The sequence below is a fragment of the Pleurodeles waltl genome, chromosome 12 (assembly GCF_031143425.1).
Source record: "Pleurodeles waltl isolate 20211129_DDA chromosome 12, aPleWal1.hap1.20221129, whole genome shotgun sequence".
Lineage (NCBI taxonomy): Eukaryota > Metazoa > Chordata > Amphibia > Caudata > Salamandridae > Pleurodeles > Pleurodeles waltl.
In genome coordinates this window covers 224,069,851-224,087,469 of record NC_090451.1, presented here as the reverse complement: position 1 = coordinate 224,087,469, position 17,619 = coordinate 224,069,851, and the positions used below count along the sequence as shown (strand labels likewise).

General features: G+C 48.3%; 1 protein-coding gene across 6 annotated transcripts in view; it reads right to left on the bottom strand.

Annotated features, from left to right (window-relative positions):
- Positions 1-17,619, bottom strand: part of WWP2 (WW domain containing E3 ubiquitin protein ligase 2) — a 461,427-nt gene that overhangs the window by 269,841 nt on the left and 173,967 nt on the right. For all 6 annotated transcript variants that reach the window (XM_069216846.1, XM_069216845.1, XM_069216843.1 and 3 more), the window contains one exon: positions 14,717-14,848. In XM_069216846.1, the coding sequence (XP_069072947.1) occupies positions 14,717-14,848 (132 nt within the window). The remainder of the gene's footprint in view (positions 1-14,716; positions 14,849-17,619) is intronic.

Below are 17,619 nucleotides of genomic sequence, written 5' to 3'. Positions count from 1 at the left end.
TATGGTTACTGTTTATTATATACTTGAATAAATATTCTCTTTGTATTGCTACTCATATCAAAGTTTTTATATTTAAAGTAGATACTTGTATTGCAACTTTATTAAATATGAATTTGTTTTGTGATATTGTTAGATTTCATTAATACTTGCTTCTCTCGCTTTCTGAATGCTTTTCTTTTTTTCTCTCTTTCGCTCCGTTTATCCTCCTCTTCCATACGTTTATTGGGTAGTTAGTTTTTTAGATTTTATTTCATTAGCCGATGGAATTTGCTTACCAAAGAGCTTGTTAGTACATGTTTATATTATATTTTCCTCTTTTATACAGTTTTGGAATGTTTATCATTAATAATACTATTATAACTAAAACAAAAAGATGCACAGGCAAAAGAGCCAAATGAGATAGTCCTCGCAGTGGAGATAACGCTCCGAAGAGGGGACTAGTGAAGGTGAAATATTTCTACATAAAGCGTGTACTATCCTGATAACCAGAAATGAAGCAGACTGAATATGTAGCATGGGGTAAGAGTATCATTCTGTGTGAGAGAATAGCTCGCTGTGTTTAGAATGGCAGATCCATAAAATGACACACACTCTACCTAATCTGCCCATCTTCCACAGGAAATATACAAAAAAGTGATGGATGGAATGTCTGAATTATTCTCAGCTACTGGTAATTACTCAGGGATCTCATCCCAGTCCATCATTATTTTGCACACCATGCCACCTCAGTTTGGATTCAGCTGCATGCAAATCAGTCTTTACTCTGTTCCAATGGGAACAGTGCAGCCCAAACTGTCTGGCCAAATCCTCCCTCAACGAGAATACAAGCAACCCAGGACCAGTTTTGCCCTAGCTATGACCCATCAGCCAGGTATTGCTTGGGTCCAGTGATACAGTGTGCATGGCCCGCCCCCCAGTTTGAAGACCTCTGGCGTAGATTGTTGCAGAATATAGTGACGTAGAGTGCAGTGGCACTGAGGCACTTATTATAAGTCTGGCGGTCCTGGAACCGCCAGACTCGAGGTGGCGGTCAGACTGCTGCCAAAGCAGCGGCCTGGCCTCCACATTATGACCATGGCGGAGCCGCCACGGTCTGAACACCTGCACCGCCAAGTTGTCACCGGTCGACAGCCTAGCAGTCTTAAACCGCAAGGGCAGTGATGCACACAGCGCTGCCTCTGGGATTATGAGTCCCCTCTCTGCCAGCTTTTGCAGGGCGGTTCCACCGCCATGAAAGGCTGGTGGAAACGGGGTGCCAGGGGCTCCTGCACTGCTCATGCACTTGGCATGGGCAGTGCAGGAGCCCCCATGGACAGCCCCATAGTGCTTTTCACTGCCTGAATTACAGGCAGTGAAAAGCATGACAGGTGCTGTTGCACCTGACGAACTGCACCATTGCTGCCGGCTCGATTATGAGCCAGTGTCAATGTTGTGGCCTGTTTCACGCTGTGTCAGCAGGAAACTCGTAATAGGGCCAGCGGGCAGAAAACCGGAGTGGTGGTTTGCCGGCCCAAAGAGTTTGGGGGACAGCTTTCGCTGCCCGCCAAACTCATAATAAGGGCCTGAGTGTTGAGGCACTGAATTCAGTGGCGTACAATGTAGCGTTGTAGAATGCAGCGGAGTAGATTAGAGTGGTCCATAGTAGAGTGCAGTTTTGCAGAGTAAAGTGGTGCAGGATAGAGTGGTGCAGAGTAGAGTGATGCAGAGTAGAGTGATGCAGAGTAGAGTGATGCAGAGTAGAGTGATGCAGAGTGTAGTGGCATACCGCAAAGTAGAGCAGAGTGGCATGAAGTTGAGAGGCAGTGGCGCAAAGTAGAGTCGAGTGGCATAGTGTGGTGCAGAGTAGAGTGGCACAAAGTGATGCAGAGTACAGTAGAACAGAGTGGTGTAGAGTGAGGTGCCACAGAGTGCAGCAGCATAGAGTGGAGGAGTGCAGAGTAAAGTGGCGTAGAGTTCAGTGGTGGAGAGTGCAGTGTTGCAGAGTAGAGTGTCTGAGGGCAGTGGTATAGAGTGGAGTAGAGGGACACAGAGCGGTGGCGCAGAGTACAGTGATGCCGAATAGAGTGTAGTGGCGTAGAGTGTAGTGACAAAGTGCAGTTTTGTAGAGTGCATTGGTGTAGAGTGCAGTGGTTAAGAGTAAAGTGGCGTAGAGTGCAGTGACAGAGTGGAATGGCACAAAGTGGAGTACAGTGGCGTAGACTGCAGTGGCATAGAGTAGATTGTTTCAGAATAGAGTGAAGTGGGGTAGAGTGAAGTGGAATAGAGTGGAGTGGTGTGTGGTAGAGCACAGTTGCCTAGAGTGGTATAAAGTGTAATGGCGTAAAGTGGTGTAGAGTGCACTGGTACCGAGTGCAGTGATGCAGAGTGGCATAGAGAATAGTAGCGTAGAGTGAAGCTGTGTAGAGTAGATTGGTGTGGCCTAGACTGGAGTGGTGTACAGGGCAATGGCAAAGGGTGCAGTGGTGTAGAGTAGAGAGGAGAAGAGTGCATTTGCACAGAGTAGAGTGGTACAGGAGTACAGAGACAGAGTAAAGTGGTGTATGGTGCTGTGGCATGAGTGGTGCAGAGTGCAGTGGCGTGTAGTGGTGCAGATTACAGTGGCATGGAGTGGTGTAAAATGGAGTGAAAGTAGGGTGCAGTGGTGTGGAGTGGTGCAGAGTGGAATGAAGTGGCGCTGAGTGGAGTATTCATGGTGTGGTAGCACTCTGTCACTACAGACAACACATTTTCAACTGAAATGACCATTACATTTGCATAGACATACAGCTTTACTAATAAAACTATACAGTGAACAGAAGAAAATGTGTAGAAATTGCATCACCTAGTTTAATTATTCATTTTGATCATATTAAAGTATTTATTTCCAACACACTTCAGAAATAACAAAAAATTTGCTTCATTTGTGTTGAAAATTCTGATATATTCCGAAATACTGACACAGTTCACTTAAGTGTTGTGTGCTATAAAAAACTATTTCCTACCCCCAGTATCCAACCAGATTGTCAAATAACCCACTCATTTTCAAGTCAGAGTAAGAAAAGTATACAAGTGCCCTCTGAAGACAGTGCCTGACATTTGACCTCTGTCTTTGAATGCACAGCAAATGTGACCAGATAAGAACAAGATTTAAAGGCTTGTTAAAAGAAAGTGAGTCTGTGGAAGAAGAATACAGAAAACACGCTTTAGGCAACGGGGGTGGGGGCGGTGAACTGAACCTGGAGACCCTCAAACAAATAGTCAGAAAATGGAAAGCCAAAAAGTGCAAGTTACAAACCACAAAGTCAATGGCAATCAACGAGCGGAATGCGTTGCTAGGTCAACTTTCTGAAAGTTCCCAAGATGTCTTTAGTAAACTAGACAACTGCGCCGCCTGGTGGGCTGCAAACTAAAATTGGCTGTGCCAGATTAATACTTTCTCTGAAAAACAATATTAACAAATAAATTAAAATGAAACAAACTGACTGGTGAATGAAATAATATAGAGGTACAAGTTACTTACCTTTGGTAACAAAATATCTGGTAGAGACATATTCTAGTTGCAGATTCCTTACCTTAGAATTTCCCCCAGGCGTCCGACTGGATCTGGAGATTTTTCTTCAAGCAATACCCTTGCACGTCGGTAGGTGGCGTCAGTCGACTCCGCGGGCGTAGTTGGCGTTGTAGTCCATGACGTCCGGAGTAGCATATAGACGCCGCCTTCACAGAGTGACGTCACTTTCTTTTAACATCTTTACACATCAAAGCGCAGAGCCGCTAAAAACACTGAGATTGGTGCGCCAGAGCTAAGGACCTGAAAGGGGAGGATAGGTGGGCATTAAGGAATCTGCAACTAGAATGTGTCTCTACCAGATATTTTGTTACCGAAGTTAAGTAACTGTTACATCTGATAGAGGCTTCTAGTTGCCTTCTAGATTCCTTCCCTTAGAATAGATACCCAAGCAATATCATCCTTGGAGGTGGGCTGCGAACCAAGATCATACTAGGAAATCCTGCAGGACGGAACAACCAAAGTAGCCGGCCCAACGGACCTGATTGTCCAGGAAGTAGTGTTTAGCAAACGTGTGCAGGGACGGCCACGTAGCTGCCTGGCAGATGTCCAGGACAGGAACTCCGCGTGCTAACACAGTGTAAACAGCAGCTGCTCTGGTGGAATGAGCACGCAAGCCCTCAGGGGCTTGCTTCTTTGCCAATGCGTAGCAAATTTTGATGAAAAGAAGCACCCATTGAGAGATGGTACGCTTTTGCACTGCCTTCCCTTTTTTCCCACCCACACACCCACATACCCGACAAAGAGTTGACCGTCCACCCAAAAATCTTTAGTACGATTAAGATAGAACACCAACGCTCTTTTTGGGTCCAGACGGTGGAGTCTCTCCTCCTCATGAACAGGATGTGGGGGTGCATAGAAAGTAGGCAGGGTGATGGACTGGCCTACATAAAAAGGCGTAACCACCTTTGGAAGGAAGCCTTTCGTGGGCAACACCACTTTGTCAGGGTGCAAAGAAAGGTATGGAGTTTTAGACGAAAGGGCTTGAAGCTCACTCACCCTGCAAGCAGAGGTGATGGCAACAAGAAAGACAGTTTTGAAGGTGAGGAGCCGCAAGGGACAACTGTGCATCAGCTCAAATGGAGTACACATTAAATAAGTGAAAACGAGATTGAGGTGCCACTGAGGCATGATAAATGGAGTGGGAGGAAATAAATGGGAGAGGACTTTTAGGAATCTACTCACAATAGGAGATTTAAAAAGTGAGGGCTGATCACGTAAACTAAGGAAAGCCGAAATGGCAGATAAATACCCTTTAAGGGTGCCCAAAGCAGAGCCTTGCTGTGCCAAAGAAAGAATGAACAAAAGAACCTCGCATAGAGGGGCAGAGAGGGGATCAACAGATTTGTTGGTGCACCATGCCACAAATTTATTCCAACTACCGGCGTATACAGTTTTGGTGGATGGACACCTGGCTGCCAAGCCGCAAAACAGCTGACATTGCGCGTTCTCTGCGGAGGCGAACAGATCTAACCAAGGCTCTCCCCACTGCTGTAAGAGACCTTGCACCACCTCCGGATGGAGACGCCATTTGTGATTGGCTGTGCATCGACGGCTGAGTTTGTCCGCTTTGGTGTTGAACCACCAGGGTAACGCCCTGATGTTCCAGCCATGTCAAGAGGCGTAGTGCCTCCTGAGAAAGGGTCCAGGACCCTACTCCATCCTATTTGTTGCAGTACCACATGGCAGTAGTATTGTCGGTGAACACCTGCACTACTTTCCCTTTGAGAGAGGGAAGAGATGCTTTTAACGCAAGCCTGATCGCCCGGAGCTCCAGAAGATTGATATGGAGCCCAGAGGCCTCTGATCTCTGCCTCTCCCATGTGACCACCCCAACTCAGAAGTGATGCATCTGTCACTATAGATAGAGCTGGTTGGGGAAGGGAGAGGGACCTGCTGTGGCCCCAATGCGGATTCGAAAGCCACCACTGCAGGTCTTTTGCAGTCCCCTCTGAGATCTGGACCATGTCGGAGAGATTCCCTTGATGCTGCGCCCACTCGAACTTCAAATCCCACTGCAGAGCCCGCACACGCCATCTGGCATGTGTTAGTTAGCAGGATGCAGGAGGCCATGAGGCCCAGCAGCCTCAGAGTTAGTCTCACCGAAACCCAAGACCAAGGCCGAAAGTTCGGAATCATAGCCTGAATGTCTTGGACTCGCTTTTCGGGAGGATAAGCCCGAAACTGCTCTGGAGCGGAGGTCGGAGCGACCTTTGACCCCGTCACCAGGCAGGTCGCTCCCCCCCATCTGCCACGCAGCCCCCTGTGGGCTGAACCTCCGTTGCCGCTTTTGCTGCCTGACTACTCGCTCCCTTTTCTCTGTACCCCTGCACTTTGCTTCTGTGCCACTTCGTTTTTTCATTCTGTGCCCCTGTGTTTTGCTTTCTGTACCCCTGTGCTCTGTTGTCCCTCTCCCGCCGTCTTTTCCTGCCGTTTTTTTCCCTGGGTTTTTCCCTCGCCGCTGAGCCCCTGCTGCCCCGCCCCCTTCACTCCCATTGGCCTCCCCGCTTCCACCTCCCAGCTGCTCCTCCCTCCCTCTCCCCTCATATGGAGGCCGCGAAGCGGGCGCGTGCAGCGGCCGCGCCTAAGGTAAGCCCGTCTGCGCCTGGACCACACCCAGCACCAAAACCCCTGGAACCCGCAGCCCCTGCAATGCCAGACTGCACTACGATACAAGCACTCTCCACGCACTCAACACCAGACAAGACCACCCCTGCTACCGGGCCACCCCGAAACGCACCCAGGGGCCTTTCACCTGCCAGAACTGAAGATTCACCAGCATCCAACCCTCCACACCACCAGCCAGAGAACCCAACCACCTCCGCTGCATCCTCCTCAACACCCGCTCCGGTCGCAAGCACGCCATCGAACTTTGGGACCTCCTAGACTCCACCGCCCCGACGTCGCCTTCCTGACGGAGACCTGGCTGAACACCACCTCAGCACCAGACATCGCCATAGCGATCCCACAGGGCTACAAAATCTCCCGCAGAGACCGCCCCAATGGAGTGGGAGGAGGAATCTCCATCATCCACAAAGAGTCCATCAAAATCTCAACAAACACCGATGACACCCACACCACCGCCGAGCACATGCACTTCCAGATCCACACCGACCCAAACACAACCCTCAGAGGAACTCTCATCTACAGACCTCCCGGACACCGCCCACAGTTTAGTGGCACCATCGCCGACCTCATCAGCACCCACGCCCTCGCTTCCACGGACTACATCCTCCTCGGGGACCTGAACTTCCACCTCGAGAACAACAACGACCCCAACTCCACCGCCCTGATCGACAACCTCGCCAAGCAGCTCGTAATAACACCCACTCATGCCGCTGGACACACGCTCGACCCCATCTTCTCCGCAAGCCCCCACATCTCCTTCAACCACACCACCGAACCACACTGGACCGACCACAGATGCGTCCACTTCACATTCAGAAAACCCACCACACACCACTGCACCCAACAGCTACCACGCCGCTGCTGGGGCAAGGTCACCGAAGACCACCTGACTACCGCCCTGAGACCACCCACTGACCCCGACACCGCCGCGACCAACCTCACACAGTGGATCAACGACTGCGCCAACACCCTCGCCCCTCTCAAGACCTCTACAACCAACCACACCAACAAGAAAGCCACCTGGTTCACTGAGGACCTCCGGATCTCCAAGCACACCTGTCGGAAGCTGGAGAAGAAATGGCTCCACGACCGAACACCAGACAACCACACAGCCCTCAAGAGTGCCACCCGCAGACACTACCTACTCATCAGGACCGCCAAGAAGACCGCCTTCAAGGATCGCCTAGACAACAACGCACACAACACCAAAGATCTCTTCAGCATCGTGAAAGAACTCTCCAACCCCAGCTCCAACACCATCTCAAGACCTGTGTCAAGACTCCCTGGCCACCTTCTTCCACCACAAGATCACCAACATCAACAACAGCTTCAACGCCGACCCCCCCGCACCCACCACTGAGTCCACCACCCCTGCGACTACCACTCGCACCAGTCGCCTGACCGTCTGGTCCAGCGTCAGCGACGAAGACACCATCAAAACCATGAACTCCATCCACTCCGGATCCCCATCGGACCCCTGCCCTCACCACGTCTTCAACAAAGCCAGCGCAGCCATCGCGCCCCACCTCCGGAAAACAATCAACTGTTCCTTCGAGACAGCAACCTTCCCAGAAAGCTGGAAGCACGCCGAGATCAACGCCCTTCTGAAGAAGCCCAAGGCGGACCCCAAGGACCTCAAGAACTTCCGGCCCATCTCCCTGCTCCCTTTCCCGGCAAAAGTGACCGAGAAGATTGTCAACAAACAGCTGACCCGCTACCTCGAAGTCAACAACATCCTGGACCCTTCCCAATCTGGTTTTCACAGTAACCACAGCACCGAGACCGCCCTCATCGCCACCACGGACGACATCCGGACCCTGATGGACAAAGGAGAAACAGCTGTCCTCATCCTCCTGGACCTGTCAGCAGCCTTTGACACGGTCTGCCACCGCACCCTATCAGCACGCCTCCATGACGCCGGTATCCAAGAGAAGGCCCTGGTCTGGACCACATCCTTCCTCTCTGGCAGAACCCAGAGCGTCCGCCTCCCACCCTTCCGCTCCAAAACCACCGAGATCATCTGCGGCGTCCCACAGGGATTCTCCCTCAGCCCGACACTGTTCAATATCTACATGGCCCCCCTCGCCCACGTCGCACGACAACACAACCTCAACATCATCTCCTACGCCGACGACACCCAGATGATCATATCCCTCACCGAAGATCCCCACACCGCCAAAGCTAACCTCCACCGAGGATTGAAGGCCGTAGCCGACTGGATGAAGGACAGCAGACTGAAGCTGAACTCAGACAAGACGGAGGTCCTCATTCTCGGACCCACCCCATCAGCCTGGGACGACTCTTGGTGGCCCACGTCACTAGGCACAGCCCCGGAACCCACGGACCACGCACGCAACCTGGGGGTCATCCTCAACTCCACTCTCTCCATGACCAGGCAACTCAACGCCGTCTCCGCGTCCTGCTTCAACACCCTCTGTATGCTCCGCAGGATCTTCAAATGGATCCCCCTCGACACGAGAAAAACCGTTCCCCAGGCCCTCATCACCAACAGACTCGACTACGGGAACGCCCTCTACTCAGGAACTACAAACAAGCTCCTGAGACTACTCCAACGCATCCAGAACGCCTCGGCCCGACTCATCCTCGATGTCCCCCGCCGCAGCCACATCACACTCCACCTGGGAGGCCTGCACTGGCTCCCCGTCAACAAAAGGATCACCTTCAAGCTCCTGATCCATGCACACAAAGCACTGCACAACACTGGACCCACCTACCTCAACAACAGACTCAGCTTCCACACCCCCACCTGAAGCCTCCGCTCAGCCAACCTCGCCCTCGCCACAGTCCCCTGCATCCGAAAAACCACCGGCGGCGGCAGATCCTTCGCCTACCTCGCCGCCAAGACCTGGAACACTCTCCCCACCATCCTACGACAGACCCAGGACCTGCTGGCCTTCAGAAGACTCCTCAAGACCTGGCTCTTCGACCAGTAGCACCCCCCCCCCTCCCCAGCGCCTTGAGACCCTCGCGGGTATGTAGCGCGCTTTACAAATGCAGTGATTGATTGATTGTGTCCAGAACAACTCTGATGAAGGGGGGCGTCTGGGAGGGAGTCAGGTGTGACTTTGGCACGTTTATAGTGAACCCAGCGTGTGCAGGAGGTTTGCCATATGTCTGAACATGGGAGATGACTTTCTGAGGCGAGTCCACCTTCAACAGCCAGTCGTCAAGGCAGGGAATGACTGACACCCTTAACCTGTGCAGATGAGCTGCAACCACCGCCATCACTTTCGTGAACATCCGAGGTGTGCTGGTAAGGCCAAAGGGGAGCACAGTAAACTGAAAGTGCTCATGAACTACCACGAATCCTAGGTAACGTCGATGCCAGGATGGGGATGTGGATGGGGATGTGGAAATAAGCATCCTGCAAGTCCAACACTACCAGCCTGTCTCCTGGGTCCAAGGCAGACAGAACCTGAGCTAGGTTGAGCAATTTGAATTTCTCCTTCTTGAGGAAGTAGTTCAGGTCCTGAAGGTCTAGGATAAGATATAAGCCCTGGTCCTTTTTCGGCACCAGAAAGTAGCGGGAATAACAACCACAACCTACTTCGGGCACAGGGACTTTTTCTATAGCTCCCATGGCCAAGAGAGCTGCGACTTCCTGGCGGAGAAGTGCCAAATGATTCTCTGGAAAGGGACTGAAGGATGGAGGCATGGCTGGTGCAGCAGATTCAAAAGGGAGGGAGTAGCCCTTTTGAACGATCTGCAAAACCCACCTGTCCATCGTGATGGGTTCCCAGTGGGGCAGATGATGGTGAATCCTGCTGCTAACTGGATGGGAGTGAGGGGACGGACTAGGGGGGTTTGGAGGATGCAGCAGCAGCAGCAGAGGTGAACTGGGCAGACCTCTGATTCCCTGTCCCACGACCATGTAGGATTCCGTGTCCCTGGCTACGCAGAGGCTGGACAGCCTGGGTGGCCTGGTGGCTGGATGGAGGACGTGACAGGGAGCCCCTTCCGTGGCCACGAAAGGGGGGAAAAGCAGACTTTGGGGGGGTTGAGGGGCAGAGAAAAGATCAAGGGACCGAGCTGTAGCCCGCGAACCCTTGAATCTCTCCTAGGCCAAGTCCGCTTTGTCCCCAAAGACAAAGACAAACGGGAGCCATCAAAGGGCATGCCCATGAGTGACTGTTGGACAAACCCAGAAAAACCAGAAGTACACAACCAGGCGTGGCGTCTCAAGGCCACCGTCGTAGCAACCGATCTGCCCAAGGAGTCGGTCATGTCCAGCCCACAACGGATTGTGAACTTTGCCGCATTTCTCCCATCGTTCACAGCTTAGGAGAAGATAGCACGGGCCTCCTCCGGTATCTGCAGCAGGACTTGCGCAACCGTATCCCACAAAGAGTGGGTACAGCGGCCCAAAAGGCCGCAGCGGGAGACTGAAGGAAAAAAACAACTTCTTACCAAACTGTTCCAGCCTTTTTGATTCCCTGTCCGTGGTGCGGAAGGGAATGCGCCTGAAGAAGAGGAAGTCTGGATGACAAGACTCCGGCGTGGGGTCTTGGGACAGGAATTTAGGGTAGTTTGGAGCGGACCGATGGCCGCGTGCGATAGTCCTATTCACAGGAGCCCCTATGTTGGGTTTGGACCAAGTACCCAAAAGGACATCGGTGAGGGCTTCATTGAATGGCAAAAGGGTTCTAGAGTGGATGCCCCAGGCTGAAGCACCTCTGTCAGGAAATTAGACCTGACCTCTACAGTAGGAAGCTCAAGGCCAAGGACCTCAGCTGCCCTACTGACCACCATACCATATGTCGCTCCCTCCGCCGTAGCCACCGTAGGAGGAGACAGCATGCCAGCATCAGGAGAAGTATCCAGACCACTGCCGTCGCCCAATTCCTGAGCCCAGTCCAAAGAGGGGTCATCCTGGTATTCATAAGGGTCCAGGGACCCATCCAATCCCTCCCCAAATTCGTATCCATAAGAAAAAGTGTCCGAATCCGACCTGGGGCAAATAGGCCCCATTGAAGACCAAGGCAGCGTTGGCCGATAAGGATCGGGTCGATGGCGATAGTGGGCACTACCGACGTCTGGAGCATCGACAATCGACCCGGCGCCGGGGAAGGTCTAGGGTTGCAACCGGCACCGGTGCAGATCCGCAAGCGGATCTGGAGGTGATCTCTGTGCCGGAGATTAAGCCGCCGGCATGGAACCCGAAGGCTCATCAACCGTTCAAAGGCGCCAGATAGGGGTCGGTCTGCCCAAAGATGAGGCGCATGGCCACATAGAACTCTTTAAGCTGGGCGGATGTCGCTCCGGGAAACTCGGGGAAACGCAGAGGCGACCCAGACGCAGGATCCGAGGACAGAGGCCTTGAGCGTCGATACTCTTCCCGCATCACGTCAGCCAAGTGACGGGGCGAAGTCGGAGAGCGATGGGACCTCTTCGACTTCTTCTTCTTCTTCTTACCTGTTCCTCGAGGATTTAGAAGAAGACGAGTGGTGATGGCTCTGTGAACGGTCTCGAGACCTTCCACTCGATCGAGACCGTGACTTACGTGGAGTCGAGTGCCGGGCCGCCATTAGTTTTAAGGACCGCTCCCTCAAAGCCTTCGGGTAGATGGCACGGCATTCGGATCACGATTTCGGGTGGTAGTCTCGCCCGAGACACCACAGACAAACCCGATGAGGATCCTTCACCGACATTGTGCGGTGACAGTCCTCGCACGGATTGAAACCGGTCTTCAGAGACATCCTCGATGCCCCCAAAGTTCTCACAAAATCTTGACAAAACAGTCGAAGTCGGTCAAAAACAGACCAGGGTAGCTCTTCTCCGGATCAGGGCGTGGCGTGGAAAATAAAGAACTGACGTCACTGCGCAAAGGTGCTGTCTATATACTACTCCTGACGTCATCACGGTGACTATGACGCCAACGATGCCCGCAGAGTCGACTGACGCCACCTACTGATGCGTAAGGATATTGCTTGAAGAAAAATCTCCAGATCCAATCTGACGCCTGGGGGAAACTCTAAGGTAAGGAATCTGCAACTAGAAGTCTCTATCAGATAGAAGGAAACACCTGCTGGCAGATAGTGCAACAAAAATCTATCCTGTTGTGGAAATTGGCCCAGCTTTGCGTCTAAGGAAGCCTTTCAAAATAATAGATTCATACAGATGACCTCAGATTCAGTACCTGGCCAGAAGCATTTGGAAACAATGCGTAGAAAGCATGTGGACTGGGATTTTATCCACTCACAAGGATTGAGCAGAATGTTAGAAGACACAGACATACTTCATCTGACATACAGTTTTACTGATCAATAATACCCAGACCACTGAACATGAATCAGCCTAGGTTGGAGAGTAACTCTGTGTATCATCCCGCCTGCCATACCTCTACACCTCACCATGCTAAATGCATTTAATAGGCAGCAATATGTATGTAGCGCTAAGCAGAATGAACAGAATAGCGCATACACTATTCTATTCAATTCAATCTTTGCCTAGCACTATGTATTTTGTATTTATCCGGGAATTAATAAGGGGCCAACCACTGGCTCAAAGAAGACAAACTGAGTAATTTCAAAATCCACAGGATGAAAAAAATTAGAACACAGCTAAAAAGAGATTGCACACAAACGTTTTCTGAACTAAAGTGAAATACCCTTGAAGAATCGCATTAGTAGAATATATCCAACAACGTAAATGTGGTGCATCATAGGCCAGCTCATTCAGCAATTATATGTCCGCAGCCTAATAGGCTATTTGATTGAGCATCTTGCCAGGGGTAGTAAGTGCTATATAAATGTAACTGCAATTACACAAATTTGGAATCTTAAACTAATACGGTTTTTACTGGCTGCTTTACTTAAATGACACATATTGGAACATACTGCATTAACTTCGTATCTTGCTCTATGTGCAGCACAGAAAAGGTAATTTAACTGTAATGATGATTCTCCAGTGTACGAATCCTCAGTAAGGTCACATGCTGAACTGAATCATCTGGTGGTGATGAATTGTAAATCTATGATTCAATAGCCCACTTAGGAGAAATGCTCACTGTGGTTCCTTGTAGTTTTTAAGGGACAAAACCATGAAATGTAAGTACTAGTAAAAACGTATTTAAAAGTTAACTATAGAGCGGAAAGGGATTTCCATCCTTCCTCTTCTTAGACCTCATTGTTAGCTAATCAGATGTAAATACAAGACTATTAGGAAGTAGCAGTGAAACCGATATTGCACACCGACTTATTATCAATTTTCATTTTCAAGCAAAACGTTACATACCGTAGTGATAGGTGTACTGGTGGTACCAAGAAGACCTTCCTCCAGACATATGGGATGTCCTGGTCTGTGACTGATTGCTATTCTGTTTCAGCCTAAACTAAATTCTATAGAGAACCACTCTACTGAATTGTGTCACCAAAACACTCAACTGAGTGAAGTAATTCTACAAATACTACTCTTATGTACATTTTTGTTGTTACCATTGTTTTCCGTTTCTAAACTAATTTCTTTATCTCTTGGTTTCACAGTTTCCACATACATTCCTTAGCAACAACCACATTACCACCTTTCAGCAATGAAGGGATCAAATGCTTTGCATACTATGGGCAATAGGCCAGCTTTACTCTTACTGCATTTTTCACTCTGGTTAGTGTCTCCAAGACAACAGAAGGATTGACTGACTCATACTGTGCTGTATATTGAGCACATCGATTATGGACTTCTTCCTACGCAGCAAGGACTTTGGCAGACATCTTTCACATTATGTGGTGTATCGATGTCTCCTCATTGCTACTTGAAGATAATTTGCTGTAAATTAACAGTCAATGTACTATTCAACTCCTCTGCATTTGGAGTTTCCAAGTTTGTCAGAATTACCTAGCAAGGACATTTGTGGTCACCTGACCAGAGGTGAGGTCCCCTATACTCATTTATGAGGGATCAGCCCCCCCATTCTACCAAGTCATCATAATATAGAACCCTGAAGGTCATTAGGTTTGAAACAGCGAAGCAGCCCAGAAGTTACAGAAATATAACACTATTGACACAACTACTCAGGAGAAGCAAGTGTGATGGGAGTGTTTCACATAGTAGTAAGAGACTTAATTCACCACCCCTCTAGCCACTCCTTTTCAGAACTAAGAGATAATGGGGTGGACAGTTTGAGTCCCAGAATCGGAAGCTTGTTCGTACATTGCATTGCCTCCATAGTCCTAAGGCCTTTGTGTACATTCTCTGGAAGGTCAAAGGCACCCCTGAGTCTCAATATGAAATTTACGTAAAACGGCTTCAGAATGATGTACATTCTGAGTTTGGTAAATGATAATAGCGCAATAAATTTAATGGAAGAGAAAATAGGAAACTGTGTGCTCACTGCACTATGAGCAAGTAACTGAACATGTAACAATACAAAATGATATTGCCTACAAAGACAAATAACTCAGCACCCTATAGAAATATGCTCATATTTTAATGGCCTGATGTTCTCAGTCTTCTCTGTTCAATACCTCCATGCCATCTTTGTCCCTAGCCAGCAAAGATGTACAAGGAGAAATGGACAGGACTCACCTTCTATCGCAGGGCTGCCATCGGGCTCACTTCCCAGACCAACACTCAGCTTGCTCAGAAGATTTGTCAGCTCTCCGTCTGAGACACTGCTGTCTTTGTGGTCCGTCTGCCGGCTCGGCTGTGTATTCGCCGCTGTGGGATACATAGGAGGACACGGAGAGTGAGGCAGAGAAGGAGGGGGAATTACATTCGACTTAGGCACTGCATACAATGTCATGCTTTACAGTGTCTTTCATGCAGAATTCAGCATTAGTAGCCCACATGAAAAAATACCAAACAACTAAATGAGAGATGAGACAGTCTAACTCCTAGCCTGAATATACAGCCCACCATCTTCAACCTCTCCTCATGCCCAGCGGCACTGCTCCTCAAATAATGAGCTACACCTCAATAAGATGAGAAAGCCTTGAGAAGCTTTCTTCCATTCCCTTGTCCCCCTTGCTTGTCGTTCATGGCACTTGTATATGTCCATTTTACCCTTAGACACAACCCAGTAATAAGGCATACATGTTTCTTCTCCTATGTTAGAGGTAAATAAGAACAATGTATAATTTTTTTAGCAGATGTTCACCACTCTAAGAATGCACGCTCACTCAAATGTCACCATGTAATGTTTATTTTCCAATTACCATCAACTACAATGCATTTCGACTGACAAGTGAAATTGAGATATTATGTTTTCATTTCTTTCATAAGCGTTTATATATATATATATATATATAGATATATATATATATATAGATATATACAAACACCCACCCTATAAATTCGCTGAAAAAACACAAAGGTTAAAGTAACATTGTAGTTATGTGAAAAGTTAAGTGACAATGTACAAACCACCCAAACTTAGTAGTTATAGTTATCGCAAGTAAATATAACTTATGCCCTAAGATAACTATAACTCATGCCTTCACCATGCACAGTTTTCGATTCAATGATCGATTCAATGATTGCAAATGTTGCAGTGATATTATCAATAATGCCATATAAGACGTTATGAGTGATATAATATGTGGGGTAATTAGCAGTGCATGGCGAGGGTGAGTTATAGTTGCCTTCTGGCACAAGTTAGTTACTTGAGATAAGTATAACTCATGAATTTCAGTGGTTTTGTCAGGCCCTGTGCCAACTCCTGCAGGCAGCCAACCACGCCAATCCCTCAGAAGGTAATCAACAACACTCGCAGGCAGTCAACCTCACACCGCAGGGCCTACGTCCTAACAATTTGCAAAGTCCCCTCCCCAAGCCACTTTGGGGCACGGGAACCCCATCCCCTAGGGCCTTTATTTTTTTTAGACAGGGGCCATGCCCTGTGAGTGTTGTTGATTACCTTCTGAGGGGTTGCCAGTAGAAAAGGGGTGCAAAAGTTACTGCCACGCGTGTTCTCTTGGATTCACTGAAGGCAGATGCAAAGATCGTAGAGCAGTGGTTCCCAACCTTCTGACTTCTGTGAACCCCCACTTATCAGTGCTGGAACCCAGGGACCCCCACTGAATCATTATTGGAATCTGGGGACCTTAACTGTTAATATTAATAAATTTTCTTAGCAGTCACGGACCCCTGAGGAGGTTTCTCGGACCTCAGGTTGGGAACCACTGCTGTAGAGGACAAAGCTGTGAAGATTCATCCCTGGTGGACTTGAATGTGATCGTCCATAAGAAGTAGTAAGGTGCCATTTTCTGGTTTATGCTCTTTTGTGATCTCTTCTTTAACCCTCATTCTTCTACGGTTCTCTCTTCAGCCAACAAAAGCAGAATGTGACGATATTAAAAAGCAATTTGATTTTTCACTTTAGCTCACCAACATATTTGCAATGGCAAAGATGACATTAATTTTTGTTGACAAGTTTCATTAAAAGTAAATAATAGGGTATAAAAGATTAGCTTTTAAAAAAGCCGTAGGGTTATCAGCGGGGGTCAATGGAGGTGAATACGTTGTATGTCTTACAGCTCTCATATCTGCAAATTATCCAAAAAGACAGCATTACCAACATAAGTCAGATGGACACAATCTCTGTGGATCTATACCATCATACCTTATTTTACCATGGTAAATACTGCTAACTTGCTAATCTCCAAAATGTTCAGTCAAGACACAACTTACGTTGTGCCAGGCTCGATTCATTTCTGAATTAAAGTCAGCAGTGAAAAGACTTTTGTGAGTTTGGGGAAAGGGTGAAAAAATGGAGTGAGAAAGTAGGGAATCATGGGCATAGAAGGAGGTAAACTATACCTTCATTACAGTTAAGTAAGCGTGAAGAGGGAATATGTCCAATATCACTACTATCTACATTAAAAATAATTACACTAAGACAGAATGCACTACAAATATTCTGAAATGCAAGAACAACTACTCTCCATCAGGTACTGTGGAATCCAAACTGCTTCTCAGTAACCCTCACACAACCCAAATCAGTTGCTAAATTATTCCTAACAACACATTATTAAGCTCACTGGACCCAGTAATCTCCCGGAATTCAGATTTCAAAAGAAAAGTGCTAAGCCATCCTCTAAGTTTGACCAAGAAATTAAATTATTTAAAAGACATGTCCAGCTTGAACATAAGAGGAGTCTCTACCAAGAACAAGAATCATTGACTAGTTAAAAACAATGATATCACACAAAAAAATATCCAGTTACTAGATAGGTGACTCATTTAGCAGTCACAATTTTTCTATTTGTAAAATCTCACTTTTGTGTTCAGTTGCCCCACTGAAATGTTTGTGAAAAATCCCATGTCACCTACTTTATGAATAATGTACCCATTTTCCTTGGTTACTGTTTGTGTACATTTCGTGCCCATAAAGAGAATTACATTTAAAAACAAAACAATACAAAATAGAAGATCAACATTATAATATAGATCTTATATTGTACCTCATTTGCAGCATACAAAGACGAAAA